Source organism: Apteryx rowi, unplaced genomic scaffold, assembly GCF_003343035.1.
Source record: "Apteryx rowi isolate R43461 unplaced genomic scaffold, aptRow1 scaffold_133, whole genome shotgun sequence".
NCBI lineage: Eukaryota > Metazoa > Chordata > Aves > Apterygiformes > Apterygidae > Apteryx > Apteryx rowi.
The window spans coordinates 1,936,136-1,957,422 of NW_020447564.1; the positions used below are offsets into that span (position 1 = coordinate 1,936,136).

The following is a 21,287-nucleotide window of genomic DNA, read 5'->3' on the forward strand; positions in this document are numbered from 1 at the left end:
AAAGTTAATGAGGGGCACGTCTGTGAGTCTGACTCATCTGCAATATTGAATTATAAATGTTTATTATCTTTTGGGCTCTGTACATAAGTACTACATCTTGGAATGTCCCTAGAAAGATGCGGCTGTGACAGCAAAGCCATCTGTAGCAGCTGAATTTATAGTGGACTTTTTTTTCTAATTTGCTCTAGGTGTTCTCTGCCTGCCGGACAGTTTGAACCTCCACAAAGACCAGCAGAGGTCAAACAAGCCTGGGGAAGTGCAGATGTTCAGCCAGTCAGAGTTGAGGACCATTGAGCAGTCTCTATTGGCTACACGTGTGGGGAGCATTGCTGAACTCAGTAAGTACAAGATCCTTTATAATGTTGGCGTTTTTTCCTGTAAGTAAAACAAAGCCTGGCTCTGCAGAAGAGAGACAAGGGGACATGTATAATATTGAAGAAGGCAGTGGGAAAGACTACTTGTCTTTGTGCTCCATGGCCAGTTTGGAAGCTGAAGGTGAAGGCCTAGGAGGAAGAAAGTCTAGCGCAGCAGCGGGTCTGACTTGTTTGCACACACTGCTCTCATTTTTAAAGGTGAAAAATGCTTTGTTCCATCTTCCCATGTCTGAAAGCACCTCAGAGATTGGCCAAGCTTGCAAACATCTGTAAGATTGGTGTCTTGTCTCTCATTTCACTGGGATATCTATTTTGAGACTGAAGATTGCTATAAATGAAAGAAATATTGTCACAAATCTAAAGCAGAGCTAGTCCCATCCATGTTACAGAGGATCTTTCACTCTAACTTTCCTTCCCCAGTTTCAGCAGAGGAGAGAACCACAAAATAAACCTATACCAGAGGAATTAGTGCCTGGAGGATAAAATATTTGTTATTGATCAAAACTCTCTGAGAAATGTGATAAGCTATGGTATCTGTCAAAATCTGAAAGCTTTGATTGGGGCACAAATAAATTATTTACAGTTCTTTGAATACTATCTAGATGTCATGTTTGTAGGAGGCAAATGCCATGTGTATCCTAATGCAATATAGAGATAAAGGGACTGAAAGTGCCTCTTCTGAGTTTTTTTTATTAAGACAGAGGCCTTATCATCACATGTTTAGAGTGTAGTTAGAGATATGAGGTTATGGGTGGGAAAACAGAAATGTTCAGAAACTTTTTTTTTTTCCTGAGGTCTGTTATGAAATTTTGGAAGGGGACGGGGAACTGAAAAGAATCAAATGTAAGAAAATACAGGCAGCCAAGCTTACTGTTGATTCTTAGTATCAGCATCTGTTTTACCAACATCGTAAAGAACACACACGGGGAACTCATGTTCGTTTTCCTAGATTTTTTTCTGTAGCAACAGGAGTCTCCTCTGTAGCTCCATTATGTCATCCAGTCTCAGTTTACATGCTGTTTATGAGCACTATGATGTTTGTTTGCAAGCCAACAATATGAATTTCTGTTTTCAACTTGCTGATTTTTCTCTATTCTGGTGAAACATCAACAAGCCAAGAGTACTTGCTTTAGTGTGAAGTGTTGCTCCATCTCTAGAATCAGTTAYGTTTGGTGTTATTCAAATCAAGTAATTTATGCTTATTTATTTCATGAGTATAAAATATACAACAGACTTTCCATGTGCTGACTAAATTATGCATTATGCATCTCTCCTTCTTAAAGTACGTATGGTTGTGTTTTAATAAGTAATTTATGGATAGTTCCTTTTTTTTTTTCTCCATTCTGGATTTTTTTCTCTGAACTTCTGTACTCTACCCCAAAAGCCAGACTCTTTCATTCTCCTCCTGCTTTTTTTTTTTAACTTCCAGAAATTTAACATTTCTCAGTACTGTCTCAGATTCAAATGCTTGGTTAATATGGTTTGCTCTGTGTATATCTGTTGACTCCAAACACAAGCAAAACATTCTTCAGGGTGGTAACTTGAAGAAAACAGCATATCAGTGGGAGTAATATGCAGATGTCAGAGAGAATTTGGCACTTTTGGCATACTGGTAGCACTCCAAAAAGCCCTGTGAACAGCAGTTGAGGTACCTCCCCATCCACTGCAAGCAGATGCATGTCATGGAAGGAATATTAGCAGTAGTGGTAATTGGCAAAGCTTGTAAGGCTTAGGCTCAATTTAATGGAAATTCTTTGTTTTGGAATAATGTTGGTGCAGAGTTCAAAATAAATTCTAAAACATCAAGAGAAGTTCTCAATCTCAGTAAGCAGAACTGTATGCATTTAGGGGAAAACTGTAAATTGGAAGGAAAGCACAGGGGTACAAGGAGGTTTGCTGTGTGTTCAGCACTTCTGTATTTGCCTCTGCAACTACAACAGGTTGTAATCTGGAGATTACAGCAAGCCTCTGCCATGGAGGGAGAATGGGGAACTGTAGTATGGGGGAAGTAACGTTTAGCAATGGGGAAGGAGCCAGTAGGGAACACCTGGAGGATCCGAATGTGTTGGTGGGAAGGATGAAGGAGGATTTATCATTGCCCTGGTGTTACAGGGAGAATGGAGATCTTTAGAATTGGCATTATGGAGAGACACGAGGATATAGCAAGCTCTAGCGTGAAAAAAGTCGGATATGGGGGAAGGAGGGTTGCATATGTAAAAGCCCCTGCCTTCCTGGKAAGGGAATAAAAGATGCATGCAGAGCCCTTGAATAAAGTTGGGGGTGGGAGTCTCTGAAATAAGGGGGAATTAGAGGATTGCACTTGTGAAGATGAGGAGGAGATGGAAACCAGGAGGGAGTGGCAAGGACAAAAGCTTGGCTTGCTGGAGCAGCAGAGCAGGCGCTCCATGGGTGTGTGTCTGCAATGTCACACCAGCTTGCAGTATCCCAGGAGCCAGAACTTAATTTCTGCGCTCTTTATAAGTGCACAAAAAAACGAGGGCAAAGAGTGATCTTGCAATAAAGCAATTTAATTTTATCTTGGAGGAAAAAAAAAGGGGGGGAGGCAATTCTAATTGAATGAGATTTTCTACAGTTTATCAACATTAATAAATAAAATATTGTAAGTATGCAGAATAATTAGAATTTTAAAATACACGTATGCAGAGGAAGGACCTCCCTTGCTCTCAGTTCTGTCCAGGATCCTCACACATAGCAGCATGACCAGCTGCTGAGCTGCTAGAAACTTTGAGACTGGGAAATGAAATCTATCTCTTGGAAGATGACAGCTGGCAAACTGATCCTGTTTACTGGCCAGCGTTTATATTTCTGTTTAAATCTTCTTAGTTTCTTGAGGATCTTTGTGTCTGTCCCAGGTGGAAGATAGAATAATTTATTCTAAGTGAAAAGTTGCATGTTGTTGTATCTTCAACTTCTCCTATACGTGCTACCATCATTCATCTGCTCCCCATGTGGTCAAGGACAGGTCCTCAGCACTGGATGCTGCCATGCAGGAGGCCTTCTCCTCTGTTCAGGCATTGCTCCCTGAAGGGCTGGTGCCCACTGGTGGCTTCAGGCAGGCCAGAGATCCCCCAGAACGGGGTCAGTCCTCAGTCCAGGTGGGTGCCCATCCTTTCTAAGAAGCAGGTCAGCTGAAGACCTGTGCCTCTCTCTGAGTAAGGGAGATCAGCGCTTTTGGTCTCCTCACAAGCTCAGCCAGAGTTTTTAAAGAGATTTAAGTACATCAGAGCTTTTAACTGCTGAAAGACAGAGTGGCCTTTTCGGAGGGAGCRTGGCCTCAGCCCCACGACAGCATTGCCAGTATCGGCAGCATTTGAATTGAATTCTCCCTGTTTTAAATGAGGTGACACAAGCAATCCCTGCGAGGAAGGAGTTGGTTCATAGCTTCTGCCTGTAATTTGAAACATTCGGGGGACATTGATCATTTCAGTATACTAAAAGGCTTGGGGTTTTTCCTCTAGATTTCATTCTTTTCTGTAGATACAGCTGGGGACAGACAGGGTGATTATTTATGGGAGGGCTGAAGATTCACTGGGTAAAAGTCCTACCTTTTGGTTGTAGTGTGAGAGGAATTACTAGTTTCTTTCTGACACTTGTGTTGCTTGGTTTGGCTGTGTCATTATTTTAAGTAATATAAAAATTGTCCTTAGTGGCAGACAGGAACCTTATCTGCTGTCATGCTGATATGGAATTGCTTCTTATAGTGCTTCTGTAAGTATTTTTGAGGACTTCTTTGGAGTAACTGATCTGCTTCTTTATCTCTCTGTCGACTCCACGTTTCATGAAGTTGGCAAATCAACCAGTGTAATCTGTCAGAATCAGCTGGCCCAGAAATGCTGATGTTGGGCATCAGCGAGCAGCTTTTCAGCCCTAAATCTGTGGAACGTTTTGATAGGCTCTGCAGGTTTGCAGAGCTCTCATCCCTCCGGACACGTTCATCCAACAAATGGGACTGCAAGGCCGGGGGTGTAGGAGCTGCCCAAACTTTTGTTTCTCTGTCCTGCTCTTACTCTGAATCGTGCCCTTCGTCAGTGGCCTTTGGCAGTGATAGCTGAAGTTCACAGCTGTCTGGATTGCCAACAGCAAAAGCAGGTGATATTACCATTCACTTCTTCAGTGCTCTTTATGTGAGGTGCTCTGTAGACGTATTAGAAAAGACCATTTAGGTGAGCTGTGTCTCCCTGAGGGATGACGGGGGAAGAGAAAAGGGAAACAAGGTGGAATGAAGAATACAACTGTAGCAGAAAGGTATTGGCATAGTTTTTAATTGGCTACATGCTGATGGGTTATCTCCAAGGGTGTGCACTCACTGCAGAGCAAACTGTGACTGTTGGGATGCAACTACGCTGCAATCAGAGGTATCGTTACACTCTAGGTGACATGGCCATGGTAATTTTAAACTTCAATAGCTCTTGAAACAGCAATAATGAAACTTCTCTACTGTGAGCTTTAGTATGGGTGGGCTGCTAAGTAAGCGCTCCTTGATGCCTGTGCAGAGCTGCCTCTGCAGCCCATGCTGCTGCCAAGGGAGGTGGTGATGCTGGAGATGAGAAGGTTGGTCCAAGCGGCAGTGAAAACTCTTCACGGCAGGGCTGGCCCAACTGGCCTTGGACGCTTTGCTCCAGTCTCACACAAACCCTGCTGGCATGAGATTTGTGGTACCTTTACTCTCGTCTAGTGGGTTTCCCAGGAAGGAGGCGAAGGTTTGGATGCTGCTTGTCACCAAGACATCCCTGCCCTGTCCGGTGCTTTCCTGGCATTTCCAGACAGATTCTCCGGCGATGCCCTGGGATAAAACCTGTGCTGCTCTGCTTGTGGCCACACAGTGGGAAGAAATAACAGAGAGATGCGGATGGGCAGAAAAGCACCGTGTGTGTTTATGAACTAAATAAGTATAAATTGTTTACTTTTGAATAATGATAAATATATCTGGAATTAGGAAATGAGTTGTAAGGCACTTGCATCTATTTTGTCTAATTAATATTTAGTATCATGTTAATAACTTGAGTGATATTAACATTTCATATATTACTAGTGCATTGACATGTCTTTAAGTTAGGATAATAAATGAGATGTAGAAATAACGTTGCTGACTTAGAGAAAATTAAAGCAAGGTTTTATCTGTAGGACTCAGAAGGAGAATGTAAATAGAGGCTTAATTCTGTAATGCAACTACAGAGGTAAGACATGATTCCAAGGAAAAGACTTAAAAAATTAATGTGAAACCTTATTCATTAAAATATAATGAACATGGCACAAAGTTAAGGAACAACAATAAATTTGGCCTATGTTATATTGGTATTTAGTATTCAGGAATTGTAATTGCCTACTACAGTGTGTTTTAAAATAATGTGATTTCATTTGAAATGCTTATTATGTAGAGAACATTGGGAAGTACTGAAGCACAGCAAAAATAATAAGATTTTAAACAGTAGCCTGACAGTATTTCGTTGTTTATTCTTAGAGAAAATATTTCACAGTTTTTTTTCAGTTTTTCCTAACTTTCTCATATTTGCAGACCAGACCTGGAGGAGAAGGGGAGTTCATCTATTTTTCAGAAAGTTTGGGGAATTCTTCCAGGTTCCTAGTTCTTCCTCTTTTTTTCCTTCCCCTTCAGATAGGGAAAACTGAACAGAAAAAAAAGGGATTACAATGAGAGCTTTGGGTTTTGAGAGATCACATGGTAGTGCATTTTGACTTCTGATTTTTTTTTCCTAACTTCTATATATGCGTGCTTGCTATCCACAGACATTTATGTTATATTTAACTGCATAGCATTGTAACACCTATGCATCACCCATCTAAAAATACTGGTGACAACTTGAAGACCAGATGCAGAAGGGATGAGGCTTTCAACTGGAGGTGGCTGGTGTTTTGCTGGGTTGAGAAGGAACCTCTCTCTCCCTTGGGTGTCCACGTGCACGTGATGACCAGGAACAGCAGAGGCTTAAGGTGCTCTGGTCATGAACCCTGGCACCAAAAAATATAACTCCCTGGTGAAGACGAGGAGGCGTTAGTGTAAATCCAAGCTGGGAGACCCAGCCCATGCTGAGGTGTAAACGCAAAGGACTCCGGAAGGGCTGTTGGGCTCGAGCCGTGCCGTGGCATTCGCTGTGGGTTAGGATGTCAGCCCAACTGTATGCAGGTCTTCAGGTTAGAACAGAAAACTGTTTTGGGCTTGCTTGGAGTCAAAAGATGGCCAGTTGACTGTCACTTTGGGTGGGAAGCTGGCCACCAGCCTTGCTTGAACCACAGTGACTGGTGCCTGTGGTGGTATTATTCTGAGCATTAACCACAAGGCGTAGGCTTTTTTATTTTAAGATAAAAATATCTAGGATAATCTGAAGATGTGGATGTGACTTAATAGATGCACTGCTGAACTCAGAGCCTTTTTAGCCTTTGAACAGTGTTTAACTTCCAGGAGGTCCCAAATTTTATGTTCAGGCCAGTATTTCCTCTACCTCACTACTCAGTTTTGAGCAAGGTTTTCCTTTTGCCATTAGAGAAATGCTTCACTTCCCTATCGTCCTCTTGTCCTTTTTGCCTCTGCAGTCCTGAATGTGTTTCCAAAATAACAGATTCCCAGTAGATTTTGGCACACTCTTAGGGATGAAAGAAAGGGTTACTGCTCGAGTGTAAGTGGGAATGTGACTGTACATACCAATGCTGTTTTTCATTTCTCCTCACAGTTCTAGCCAAGCAAATGATGAAAGTCGGCATCCCCTCCCTCGCCTTTTTATCTAGTCTCAATCCTCTGCAGCTAGCAGGATGGAGCACTGCGGGAGCCATACAGCAAATTGATTCATGTCCTGTAAAAAAAAGGTTAAAACCAGGCTTGGAAGCCAATACCAGGGTTAAGGTGTTTGCTGGCAGGGTAGCATTTGAAGGAGAGTTGTTGTAAGTGCTGTGTTTATTTACAGCCAGAACAAAAGCACTCTTAGATATTTTTGCTCAGACTAAGCAGCACCATAGAGAAATACCAAGCTTATTCTGTACGAGCAGTTATGTTCATCTAGTGCAACGCAGAGCTAAGCAGAGATCCTAGCTGAGTGCTGAAATCCGTATAGCAGTGCTCCATTCAGGCTATGCTTCGTCTGTAAAGCTGACAGCTTAAGCGGGTACTTTGTAGATGTGACGATGCTTTTTCTAGTTCGGGGCCTCCGCTGGGTTATTTCACAAGATCTCTACGTCCTCATTCTGTCCACCACTTTCTGGGCTCCTTGTTTGCGATTCCTCCTCACTGCCGTCCACACTTCATCTGCTCTGCTTTTAAAACTTAAATAAAGAAGCCGTTGAGGTGACCCTTCATCCCCCAGCAAAGAAAACAAAACAGATTAATGCCATGATTAAGTGTGAGCTGCTTTCTTGTCTCACTTGGTTTCCTTAGCTGCTATTCCTTTCTCCTTGCGCCCCCCTCCTGTTGATGGACCCCGTGCCCTTACCTGTCTCCCATTCTCAGACTGGGTCTGCGTACAAGAAGGATTTGTGCCACTTACTTAATAGGTGCCACTAAACCCCTGCATTTCTTCCCTTCCCGTCATAGGCAGTATCATAAACCTTGATCAAAACAATACATTTATTTATCAACCGAAACAAAGCAGTAGAGGTGATTATTTGAAGGTAACAGTCTGCACGCCTGCTAAGAGTCATCTAATCTTTCACTTTGCTGCTGACCAGCTTTCACGTCCCTGCTGACAAGGTGGGTGCATTTCTTTCTTGAATTACAGGAGCCGAGCAGACTCAGCTCACACTTGCCCGGGTCCCAGCCTGCTTTCAGTGAGCTTGGAGCTCTCCAGCTTCCCCCCCCAGGATGAAACTCAGCCCTGTTACCTTCCTGGGCGGCTGAGCCTGATTGCTGTCAGAATGCAAATGCTTTTTTCTCAGGACCTGTGTGTGCTCTCATCTGTTTTCCTGAGCAAGTTTTTCCCAGTTAGCAAGCCAGATTGTCTGAGAAAACACTGCTCTGGTGGTTACCTCAGCTCTAGCATTTAGGCCTGGTCAGCTTTAATGGTTTTGAGGCAAAAAGCATCACCTTTGTGGATGGGGAGTGTTGGAGCTTCAACCCTCCGCCACCCTCCCCTGCAACACCAATGCATCAGCTCAGGATTCCCCTAGATAAGTTACCTTTGAGGTACACAGTCAGATCTTCCCCTGTGTTCTTGTGCGTCACAGTATGTTCAAAGAGTTAAAACAGAGTTTCCCTTCCCTTAGCTTAGCAGCCATCCCTATGCACGCTGTGCAGACCACTAGGAAGCGGCAAGGCCAGGGTAAGCAGTCTTCAGCCGGCCTACTGAGCCAGGTTATGTGGGGCTCTTAATTCAGATTTGAGTATATGCATCCATGTCAGGCCAAAGAAAATCCCAAGGGACAGTGGCCCAGAAAGGCAGTGGTCCACAGAGTGAAAGCTCAGCCTTGGGTCAGCAGATGAATAGCTCATCAGAGCTGAGGGCTGTTTTATTTAGAATTGATATGGTATAAGGGGAATCAAGCAAGAACATCATACTTGCCTCAACTGATAGGAGAGTTTGAAGGTAGTAATATTATTATAATAGGTATGTGAAGTTCAGAAGGCTTAATTATTGTTGTGACTTTTTCATGGGCTATATCCAATCCTTAACTCTATCTTCAAAGGCTCTGCAAATGTTAAATTGCAAACAAACACATACTCTGTAATATAAATAGAATATTCTTGTGATGATAGGATAAGCTGAGATAAAAGGTTAAGTGATCTGTTTGAGGCCATGGGGGAGTCACTGTTAGGAAATCAGCTGCTCCTATCTCAGTCCTGTCTTTTGGGGCTGATTTCAGCGTTCTGGACCACAGCTCCTTCATTTGCTCTTGTGTAGGAGAGATTAATGACTATTGAGAGAAAAAAAGAGTGCCTAGCATAGCAGGGAACAAATTTACTTAGGGGCATGGCATGGGTACCACATGGAGGTGGGTGTGATGGAAGTGGTGGAGTTGTCCGTGGGGGAAGCTATTGCAAGATAATCTAGATGGTGACTCTGTAGCACATGGGATATTCCAGTTGACTGTGCGATATGGCAGCCTAAGTGCACACTTAGCCCAAGATCAGTGACTCCTGAATTATGGAGTAAGGCACTTCATGCTAAGAGAGTACATGCAGCATAGTACATTACAGGCAGTAGCTAGTGTGCACCCCAACTTGCTGCAGACACCTTTCCTGGTATAGCTGTGTCTTGAGTTAGTGGGAGAAAGACCTCTGAGTGATCATTTGAGGAAGGGTTTTGCTCAAGCAGTTTTTGTTCAGCCAAGGTTTGAAATGACAACAGATTAATGCCATTCCAGAGGCAGAGTAAACATAGGGGAGCAGTGCAACTGAAATCAAAGGTATATGGCTGGTTCGGGTGACTGACTGAGCAGATGACTCGAGGCAGTCTGCTGTGATACAGGAGATGCAGTTAAAGTACTCATATTCACCTGCACTCATGCGCTTAGAGACGTACGCCCGGATGAGCTCCGCGCTTCTCTAGCAATACGTCCCTTTGGTACAGAAACCGAATGCAGCAGGGAAGGAGGAAGGCAGAAAGGGGAGAGAGGCTTAGGTACGATGTGGAAGGGATGCAGACCACGGCAACCAGCTGGCAATCTGATGGAACAGACTCTGGTTTATAATCAGGATTATAAAGCTCATTTTCAGTGCAGCCTCCCCAGAGCTGGCTGTGAACAAAAGCCATAGATCCAAACACTTTTACCCCGAAGTGTGAAATGAATCCAGACCAAGATCATCAATTTTGAGTCTGACTCATGTGCTTGGAAGGGGGCAAACTTTGAAAACTGCTGGCCATGTCGTTGAAGCTGGTATCTGGGGAGTGCAGCTTGGGGGCTGGCACTTCTCCTTGTGATGATCCGAACACAAGACAGGAGGGAGCAAAGGGCTCTGAGGACAGACGCAGAGCTCCAGGTTGTGGCCCTGGCCCACTTTTGCAAGAGAAAACGTTCACCCAAGTAGCGCAGTGAAGCYGTAATACCGCTGCTGTCAGCAAGCCACACGGTCAGGCATGCCAGACGGGTCAGTGGGTCCCAAGAGCCGGCTGCATGCAGCCCTGAGAGAAGCACCGTGGAGGAGGGAGGGTGCTCAGGCAGTGGGACTGAGCTGGTCAGCGTTGCCCGCAGGGTGCTTCTGCTCGGGGCACGAGAACGTGGCTGGTTGCTTCGCGCCGTGCCTGAACCGGGCAGCGTGGTGTGGCGTGGGAAGGGGCCAGCCGTGGAAACCAAGGTCTTCCTCCCTCCCCTCTCCTTCAACGGAAGGAAGCAGATCTGTGTGGCTTATTATCAGTGTTTAAAAATACTGTTTATAAGTTGTTCTTACAATTTTCAAACGTTCTTGGAACAAGAAAAGCTCGAGATAGGCATTACAGGGAGGGGCCGTGTAAAGATCAGCACAGTAGCATTCATCTGTTGGTCCTGGCTGTGCAAGCACACGCCCAGCTGAACACTTTATCTTTGCATGTGCTTTTATGTTTTGCAAGATAATCCCTTTGGAGGCAGTGAGCCTGCTCATAGGCAGGAACGTTTGCAGGATCAGGTGCACCGTGACAGATGCCATAAAATCCTACAGGAATCTTCTCAAATGTAGATAATGGGGCACCTATGTTTTTCTTTTTCTTCCTCTTCATTTTTCTTCTTTTCCCCCCTCCTCTCTCTTAACAAAATTTGAAACGGATATGTTATCTTGAAAGCACTGGGCATTAAAATAATAAGAATGGTGATAATACCTTTTGCCTAAGCCAAACATAGTAAAAAAGTGCTTAGCTATTCACTATTTAGAGGGCTCAAGCAGTCCAGCTGTGCTACATGATGTTGAGTACGCCACCCCCATAGTGACTGGAACAGCTTAACTTTCCCTGTCACATCACATCTTTGGCTTGAAGTCAGTGAAGCTGTTCCTTAAATATTCAGTATTGCCTTAAACCAGGCCTGTGTCACCATGTGCACATTACATAATATTTTGAATCTTTAAATCAAATGCATGTGGATCTTGAGTTCATAAAAAGTGCCAAATTAACAGCAGCAACAACGGGAGATCTCTGTTTTAATCATGGAAAGGACAAAGTGCGGGTAGCTGCAGTAGCAACTCCCTGTATGTTGCAGTGCAGTGATGGTTTAGCAGATGCTTTGCTAGCTCTGAGTGTGCTGGTAGGTGTGTAAGGTACAGTATTTCTCACCTGGGCTAACTAGCTCAAGCGGAGATGTGCACTGCCAGAGCTGTTCTCCTTCCTGATCCAGGTCTGTGAGGCAGTGCCGGCCTGGGGGTTGCTGCCTTCTTCTTCATTGCACTCTGGAAGGCTACCCTCCAGTTCTGGCTTCATAGCGCAAGCGTTTCAGCAACGAAGGCGTCCTAAAATAGCCTCCCACCTCGCTGTTCGTTTTTGTCTGACCCACACAACAGGATGTCTTCCTCTCCCCAGTTTTGCTAGCAGAACCATTTGCATGGCAGCTCATTTGGCTTTGGTGGCATAAATTGTTTATTTGAGTGTTTATTTGGTTCAAATTAAAAACAAAATAAAATTGGCAGAATTTTTTTGTCAGGCGGGATCAGTTCCCCAGTGTGTTTCCCAGATTGGTTGCAGGCCGTGGTACCGGGGCAAGCAGGAGTGCTGGGGACAGAGCAGCAGGAATCCCCATCGAGCCCTTTGTGCCATGACGCCATGGCCTTCGTGAGCGGCTTCGCTGCAATTAAAAGACTGACTCAAATGCTGGGATTTTTTTTTTAATTTTTTTGGGGGGGAATGATGCACTGGGGAATTTATTGGCCTGCACTCAGTTGACATATTTGAGACTTGCTTTTAGGGCTAAAAAAGACTCACTTTGTTCTCACTGGAAGCTGAGATTCTCATGTTTGTACCTATCAGGAGCTGCAAGTAAAACACCAAAACCTGCAAGCTGTGTGAGCTTACAAGAGCCAGCTACACTGTGAGAAAGTTGCCTCACCTTGCAGAGCTTTGCTGTAGCTGAACACAGCTCTGAAGAGTGGAGACAGCAGACTCGGTGATGAATGAGGGGTTCCCCTGTCTATATTTGGCAACAGATTCAAGGTTGCCCTCAGTGTTCAGATATACTGTGATTTTACAGCTGACAGGGAGAGCATATATCAGTGTGGAGCCAGGCTGGGTTTCCCAGCTGAGACTTTGGCTGGCTGACCAAGTGGAGGAGACGAGGGGACCAATAGGTACACTGGTCCATGGGAGACTGGATCAGTGAGTCCCAGTATGGAGCTGGCTTCATATGTGAGAGTACCTGGGTTTTGGGGCTGCTGGAGGGGTGCCCTGGTCAGAATTAAAACAGACCATGATGTGGAGTCACGTGACTCATGTACAGCAAGTTGCAAGATCAGGAAATAAAGCAACTAAACTTTGCATATTCTTTGTTGGAAGAAAATGGAGGAACAAGAGCATATTAGCAAGAGCAGAAGAAACAATCCGTAGTAGAGACTGAAACAGCAAATGCACATCTCACCTGGATGTATACTGCATTATGGGCTATATGCAGAAGTACTACCACAGAGTGAGTGTGCACCAGTCAGTTCCCTTCTCCCTTCTCAGTACTGATCTTGGTGCATAGATATGCTAAAACACAATCTCTGCCCTGAAAAATTTTCACCATAGCTTGATGTTGTTGGGGAGGAAAAGGAGACCAGAGGGGTGCGATGACTTGTCCAAGGTTACGCAGCAGAATAAAATAGAAATCAGAGCTTCTCATCCTGCCTCCAGTTCTCTGTTGGATAACAAGTTCATAACGCAGCATTTTATGCTTATTTACTGTCCGCTATGAAGCTTGATGCTTTATAGGTATTGATTATTTAAGCCTTGAGTTGCCTTTGGTAGATAACGTTATTTGATGTAGCAATTATTTCAAATGAAACCGTGGAAATCATAGAAAAGGCAAAACCAAGTTCTAATCCAGTCAATTCTTGGTATAACATAACCAAATAATGCTTATACATAAAAAAGCATTAATTTGACCTTAATGTCTTGAATTGGTTTGAGTTTCTTAGGATGCAGTTCTGGAAATACCAGAAGAAAAGGATGAATCCTGGTCATACTGAAGTTCATTATAGCTGGGTTTTGCCGTTGATTTCAGTTTCTCCAGCAGTGATGCTGAGTTGGCTGCCCTGCACGCATCATTCTTTCTAGTTCTTTTTCTCCTTATTCAACATGCATTTTTCTCCAGTGCCGAATGTGTCATAAAACTCTTCTCTCCCAAGCACATGCTGTGGAATATGGATGAAGTAATGTTGCTGACTGAATCTGGGGCTAAATTGTATCCCGATTTTCATTCATCATTCAGTACAGAACTCGGAGGAGGTCTCTAATGTGTACTGTCTCAATCCGCTTAAATAAGACTAGTCATGTGCTTAACTTTAAGCACATGCTTCAGTGCCTTGGGTCTAAAAAAGACAGAACTTACTACAACTCTCTTCTCTGCTTTCGCTGTCACTGTTAAACCTGAATGTTGCAATTTGCAATTTTACACATTTTCCTTTGGAAGAAAAAGAGAACATTACATTTGCTAACAGTAATATTGCTAGCATTTAAGCTGGCCCATGCTGGACTTGGAAATGCACATCTGCTGTGACAGAATGGGATGAGAGAAGTGAGATCCAAACTTTCCTGCTGTTGCTGTTTGCCTGCAGCTAATTTTATGCAGGACTGGGTAATTGTCTCAAAGGCACATCTGTTTCTGCTGTGGACCTGATCCTGCAGGCCTTCTGCATGCACAGCTTCTCTCGGAAATTATGAGCGTGCAGGACTGCAAGATTGGTCCTATCATGACAATTTCCTGGCAAAAAGAAAAGACAGAAACTATTTTTAAATGAAAGCTTTGAATCAGAAGAATATTGCAGAGTGCAGCAAAAATTGTGTCAAAACCCTAAAATCATGGACTCGGCAGTTTTCTCATGCCAGCGGTTTTTCTTCTGTTCATGGTTTTAAGACTGTGTTTTTTTGAGGATTGGGCTGAGCATTTTTCAGTGAGACGTTTCTGTTCTCCTTGGTGCAAATTATCGCGGCAGCAGCAGCCTTCTCTGTGTATTAACAGGGGTGGGACTTTGCTTAGAAAACAAAACAAAACAAAACAAAACAAAACAAAAAACACCCTGCAGCTCTGCCTTTTGCACATTTGAAATGGATCCTTTTAGGTTTGCCCGTAAGTTCATTATTCAGCCTTTTTTTTATTTTCAAATTTGGTTTTATGTTCCTACCTCAGTGTAAATTTCCAACTTTTCCTTCCAAGTTTCAGTGTTCAGTGGTCATTTGGGAAAACCATATAATAGAAAATGTGTGACATTTTCTTAACACTGGAAAATTGTGTCCTCTGTTCCCCATTATTTGCTTTTGTATAGCTCAACAATGACCCGAAGGGTTTTTGCTCAGATTTTCTTTTAAAACAAACCATCTGATTTGATCAGAGATCATTATTTTCCCCCGAAGAAGAATTTTCAGAACGATCTGAGCATGTGAAAACAGACGGCTTATAACCGAAATTGTTATGCTACCTTTTATATAGTGGTCACTAGTCAACCAACGTTGTAAAATTTACTGCCTCAGAGGGAGATGTTGTAGCTAATTAGTTACAATCAGTCCGGTGTTTAGAGAGCCACTTCAGCTTGCCTGTATATCTGCCCGCTAACTTAATCTCATTTGCTGGGCTTGCTGATCACGGTCTGCATATTGCAGCTTATTTCCCATATCTGTAATGCGAGGAAACTTTCAGCACCGTATGATCATAGCGAGAGACAACGAACATCTTTCTAATGGGCCATATTCTATTCTCTAGAAACCTAAATAGCTTGAGTGAGTCTCTTTCACAGATTATCTGTTTTGCGAACATTGAGAAGTTTTGGAGGCCCGACCTGGGCTTAAAAACTGTAATTTCAGTTAGGTGTTTCTGGCACCAAAGCAAAAGCCATCTGGTTCAGAAACTGCGGCCGCCCTGCGGGGTGTAACGTAGCTCTGCGTGCTGTGGAGCCAGCTCGTTTTTAGTAGCGTCTTTAAAACTAGCTCTGGCCGCGTTCAGCTGGGTGAGTGCACCCGCCCGGCGACTTGATGATACGCACGGAGCAGGGATGAAGGCTCGAAAGTGGTTTTGATGAGATGCTGTACGGCAACGAAGCAGCAGCTATCAGCGGGGAGGCTGACTGACGCGGGATGAAGAGGCCAGTTGCTGCTGTTGAAAAGTGAATATAAAACAGGGCCGAGCGTTTTCTGTTTTTGTTCTCCCTCTCTCGCCGCCCCTTCCTCCCACCGGAGACCAGCCCGCACGCTTTGTAAGAGCAAGGATTTTGTCCTTTTTTCTTCACCCCAAATTTCACTTCACACACATTCACATGGCGGCGTGCGCGTTATTTGGCTGCTTCCTTTCCCATAGCAAGAGGCTGGATTTCCCTGCCACTGTATGTATGTGGCTATGAGTGTGCAGCCTTTATATAGGTAGAATAAAATTTGTGCCTCCGTGCCTTTCTGCCTTGTCCCCACTGACAATCTGGGGACTCGGAGGGGTTTGGCAGCCTCCCAGGGCTGCCTCGTTGGTTGCTGTGACCCAGGTCCCGGCGTATCTGCTTTCTGGCAGTGCTGAGATGAACCAGTCTGATGCTGCACGTGGTGGCTGAGGACACGGCATTCACAGAAACAGTGCTCCCGCAGGCCTTCGGGGGCTTGTCTACAGCCCGTGCATGTCACCACAGTGTGCAAACAACAGACGAATTCAGAGTTGGAAATGAATAATGCCCAGGATCCTGTTGTGCCATTTACTGCTTATGTATGTTAAGTTAAATGAGAAGGAAAAACAGCTGGAGACGTCTTTTAGTTTGAAAACTCAGGGGCAAGTCGGCAACACGAGGGAAGGAAGGGCAGGTTGAACCTCACCGTGCTCACCCAGCTTTTTTCCTTTGCAGGTGACCTGGTGTCTCGCGCAATGCACCACCTCCAGCCGCTCAATGCCAAGCAGCACGGGAACGGCACGCCAATGCATCAGAAGCAGGGATCGCTCTATTGGGAGCCGGAGGCCCTGTACACGCTCTGTTATTTTATGCATTGCCCTCAGATGGAGTGGGAAAACCCGAACGTGGAGCCGTCAAAAGTCACACTGCAGACTGAAAGGTAAGAGCTACTTTATGGTATTTAATATCTTTGAGAAGACATTTCATTAATAAATCAGCACTGCCAGCTAATTATAGCTTGTGCATAAGAGACTGCAGAGCAGTCTGTTTTGGTTTAGGATCACCTTTTTGAAAACCATTCCTCTTGCTGAAGTGCTCCATAGCTGACCCAATATATATCAAAAGTGACACCCAGTGGCTACAGACGGCAAATTGGTTCCAGATGTGCACTTGGTGGAGATTTCCTTTTTCTTTCTTTGTTGCTCAGCTCTTCTGTGTTTTGGAAAAGAAAATGAGAAGTTCTATTTCTAGCCTAACAGGTTTGGGTTTAAATTTGTTTTTCTACACGTTAATAGGGTTCTACAGCTGTAATTTGGGAAGTGGAAAATGAATAGAGTAATGTGTGTAGAAAGAAGAGATTGTTAAACCCATTGGGCTCCCTCTGTGCCGAGCGCCCAGGTGTGACGCATGCCTAGTAGCGACTGGGGGGCTGCGAGCCTGCTGGCCGGCAGGTGAGGTGCACTGTGCTGTTCAGGGCACGGCAGGCTCCGACGCCGTTGCTCTAATCCTCCCTTGGACGATAAAGCAAGGCAGGACAGGCAAATGCAAGGCTCGATTCGGGCTCAGGGTCTTCCTCAAGATGAGAAGCAGGAGAAAACGCTCTGTGGGAAGCAGCTCCGGGGTTACCAAGTGATATGCAAGGTACTTCAAAGTAGCACGCAGAAAAGAAAAAATAAACCCCTGTCTGCTGTCTCTAGGCAGGAAATGGTCTGTGTGTGGCTGGGCGCAGAGTCAGAAGGTGCCACCTCTTCGCCAGGAGTGGAGGAGGCAGGGCCAAAGGCTGCCTGCCTCTGCCTCGCTGCCCAGGCACGGGGCAGCCGCCTGCCCTCACTCAGCCGGGAACAGCTGTTCTAGGTCAAGGCACCGCAAAAACGAACCAGGACAACTTTCCGGCCAAGAAAATAAAGTCATCTCTTGTCAAAAACCCAGCAAACTCTCTAGTAACATGAGCCAGCTCTGCCTCTTCTTGTGGCCGGAGGCAAGTCATGTTTCCCTGCTTCACTTCTCACCGGCCCTGAAATAGGGGCAACCGGTAAGGAAATGAGAGGAGCCACCAATGTTTGGAAAGTGCTGGATGTTCACTTTTCGGATATGTATTGTGATGGTGCAAATGAAAGCTCCTTTTTCAAGCTGGACCCCGCATTTGCATCCCGATGGATGTGTGTATACATCACATGGTAAATGTGAGCCAAACCGATTGGTGCATGTGCCCCGACAGCCGCACATGCAGCGGCTCAATTAGTGTTTCTGGAGGAGCTCTGCATCACAAAGGCCGCATCTGAGAATCTCATTGTATCTGTTGTTGTAAATGGCCTGTAATATGATATCTTTATTGAAATATTGTTATATTGATTCATAGAAAAGCGTACAAGGTGAAACTTTGGCATTAATGACGTTACTGGGAATTTTGCCATTTGCCTTTGGATGGCATGCTGATTCTTTGCTAGTTTGGGTGACTTAAGTGAGCATGTTTTTCAGTTTTTGCTCTATTGTTTCCAAAGTGTGAAAAAAAAAAACAGAAGGGAAATTAAAAGAATCCAGAATTTTCTCATTGCCATTTTTTCCCCCATGATTTTTCAGCTGACCTTGTTACTGTGGAAAGCCTAACTCATGAGCAGAAGTGTTCATGGTTGGTATTAGACAAAAAGATAGTAGCTTTACTGAAATTAGAAAATAGCCTTGCCTGATCTGTAGTCCTCATCTGTGGGAATAATATCAGTGGAACCAGAGGGAATATAAGAAGCCAGAATGAGGCTCTGGTTTTTAAAATTTCCAAAGACTTCTCTGCAGAAAGTGAAAAGGGCAGAAGTATTAGAAAATTCACTTCTGGTATTTGCTTTAATAGGTTTTCCTTTTTCTGAGATAATCTTATGTGTATTGTCTTTGTTAGAGCAGTTGAAATGCTGATTATATAAAGCCAGATGCAATTTTTCTTCCTCTTTTATTTTGAATATTCTGTTTGGCAAACTGTCTTCCTTTGGAAGGTCAGTTAACAACTGTGGTATGTGGTAAGGGCCAAAGTAAGTACTCAGTGTTATTGCCAAGAGCTTGTGGTCAATTCTGGAAGGAACAGATATTCCTTCTATTGCCTAATCGAACATGCTTTAGTACTTAGTGCTAGAGAACACAAGTGGAAGTGATACAGGGTTAAGCATATGCCCAGATATTTCCACTGAATTTTGTTCTATAGCATGCTTTACCAGCTGAATATAACCATCCTGTGCTGTCTTGGAAGAGAGATTGGTTAAGCTGACTTCTATTTAATGCTTTGAGAAGCTTTCCTTCATATTTTCCATCAAAGAATATCAATGCTGCTCCTTATATGCAGCCACACTTTATGATCCGTGACTTATTTTTGGTGTTTTCAGTTTTCATTATGGGTTTTTATGCATTATGAGGGAGTGGGCTTGTTAAACATGACATTTTTGTATTCAGAATGTTTTCAAGCTTTATGCCTTATCTAAGTTCCACGTTCCCTCTCTTCTTCTCCGGCTGTTATGGTTACTTTTGTGTTAGGAAAAGCACAGAAAGGAAAAAGCAAATCCAGATTACTTTCCCCTTCTGCGGCCTCTTTGCATCCCTGCTAGTGCAGAAAAGCCAGAAACAGCATGGATCTGGCCGTAGTGAGTTTCGCATGAAATGGGGATTGTCCTTGGCTTGGTTAAAGACAATTTGGCTACTGTTTTGGCGCCCTCCTCTTCTGACCATGCATGGCCGGGGTGGAGAGGGTTGCAGAGATGCTCCAGGGTGCTCATCGGGCTCTTGCAGAGCTCAGTGGCCACTTGAGAGCTCTTCCTGGCGGCGCAATTTAACATAGTTCCCACCCGTCTCTGCTCCACCTGGACGCTGGGTCCAAACCCACTTGAATTCGGGAGCCGCAGAGGCTCTGCTTGTCCCTCTGTGGGAGCTGCGTGTGGGAGAGGACCTGGAGCACCATCCTTGCGGCATGCGGGGCAGCGCTCCTGCCTGGCTTAGCACTTGCTAACACAAGGAACAGCACCTCCCGTAAAGTCTTATGGGATGCATAAAATTGGATGTTTACTTTTGAATAAATCTGGCACTTAGTTTCTAGGGAGCATTTCTCTGTGTTTTCTCTTCACGGAGGTAAGGAAATAAGAATGCAGTGTATTTACAACAGTATTTATCTTTACATGAAATAAAAAGGGGGAAAGAATACTTACGTTGTGGGGCTGTTTTTGATTTTTTTGGAGCTGCTTTTATTGAGGGAGGGGAGGGGAGGGAGCAGAAAGCGGCCAGGGTTTCTCTGGAAATCTGGAAAAGATTCCCCATTTCCTAAATGCCAGAAAAACCCTGACGAGAAGACAGTCATGTAACCCCCCATCAAATCATATACGTCTTTCAATCCAATCAGTTTTGAAGAAGCCCTGTGGTTTTTTGGCCATGTGGTTGGCAAATGTAAATAAAGCTGGCAGCTCTTGGGTTGTTAGTAGTAACACAAGCCCATCATGCTGGGGATATATTACCTAACGGCCCTGGGTACTGCGTAGATGGCTACTTTGGCTGGCGCTGGACAGGCCAGAGGAGGTACAGGGAGGGGGGTTTGGACTGGTTTGTGTGGGGCTACCCTTCACCAATACCCCTGGCCGGGACGCGATGGAAACGGTAGTCTTGCGCCAGGTGCTGTCTGTGAAACCCGTGCTCCTCCAGTGCCTCCGCCTGTGGGTGGCTGCGGATTATTTAGGTCTGTTTGTTCTTTTGCTGTCCTGGGAATTTTTCAAAAAAAAAAAAAAAAAAAGAGGAAGGAATTGTAGATGAGACCGCTGTTGCCAAGATTGCTTTCTCTCTTACTGCTTCTGATTTAATAAAAGGATCTGTCCCGTGGTTATGTTTTGCTTCTCAGCCTCTATAACACTTCCAAAATTATTACAAGTAATTTCTTAAGCACCGGAAAGCACAGAATCTGTAGTTGCAGATTTGTGTGATGCTTTTTTCCTTAAGTGGTTCCTTACCCACTTTTATCCACAGCTGTATTGACAAAGTCCTCATTACTTCCTAACTCTCCACGATCCGCATTAGCAGCCCATTGAGAAACGGCAGCTCAGCAGCTCAGCCCCTTTCAAAGCTGCCATTAATTTTGTTCACGAGGCAACAAAGTTCCTTCTCCAGGATTTCTTCGGCCACTGCTCCTTGGGCAAGCGTTAACTCTGTGTACATTGTGGCAGCCCTTGTCTTCTCCCCTCAAGTCTTAATTGATTTGATAGATATGTGTCTGTTTCCAGCCTCCTTTCCTCTTCCCTTCACTACTTTTTTTCCCGAATGTAGAGCAATCCCTTATAAACTCCCAGGGGCCGTTTCTTGCTTATTGTATTTCTGCCTACCTTACACGCACATGCAGATGTATGCTTCCCCCGTGCATACACATACATGTGAATTGTAGCCTGTAGCTAATTCTGATTAATAGGAAGGGTTGAGGTTATCGTCTGAATTTTGTTTTGTGCTTTGAATAATTATTAGTATACTTGGCAAATTAATGTGATGAAACTCCCTTAATGGCAAGAGTGTTCCACTGGTATAAAATAAGCTAAACTCATTCAAAGCACCTTTGTAACTGATACAGCTGTGTCCGTAGTACAGATTAAACCCGTATAACCATTTTGGTAAGTAGATAACTAGGGAAATATGTCCCTGCTTTAAACTGTTACATGGTACAAACTCCATGGGTAGACCAGTCTCGAGGAGAGGTCAGCAAAAAG

General features: G+C 44.4%; 1 protein-coding gene across 1 annotated transcript in view; it reads left to right on the plus strand.

Moving 5' to 3' along the window:
• Nucleotides 1-21,287, plus strand: part of LOC112961533 (ankyrin repeat and BTB/POZ domain-containing protein BTBD11-like) — a 79,005-nt gene that overhangs the window by 33,980 nt on the left and 23,738 nt on the right. Inside the window, exons 2-3 of the mRNA XM_026056834.1 lie at nt 189-338; nt 16,309-16,513. Coding sequence (XP_025912619.1) covers nt 189-338; nt 16,309-16,513 — 355 coding nt within the window. The remainder of the gene's footprint in view (nt 1-188; nt 339-16,308; nt 16,514-21,287) is intronic.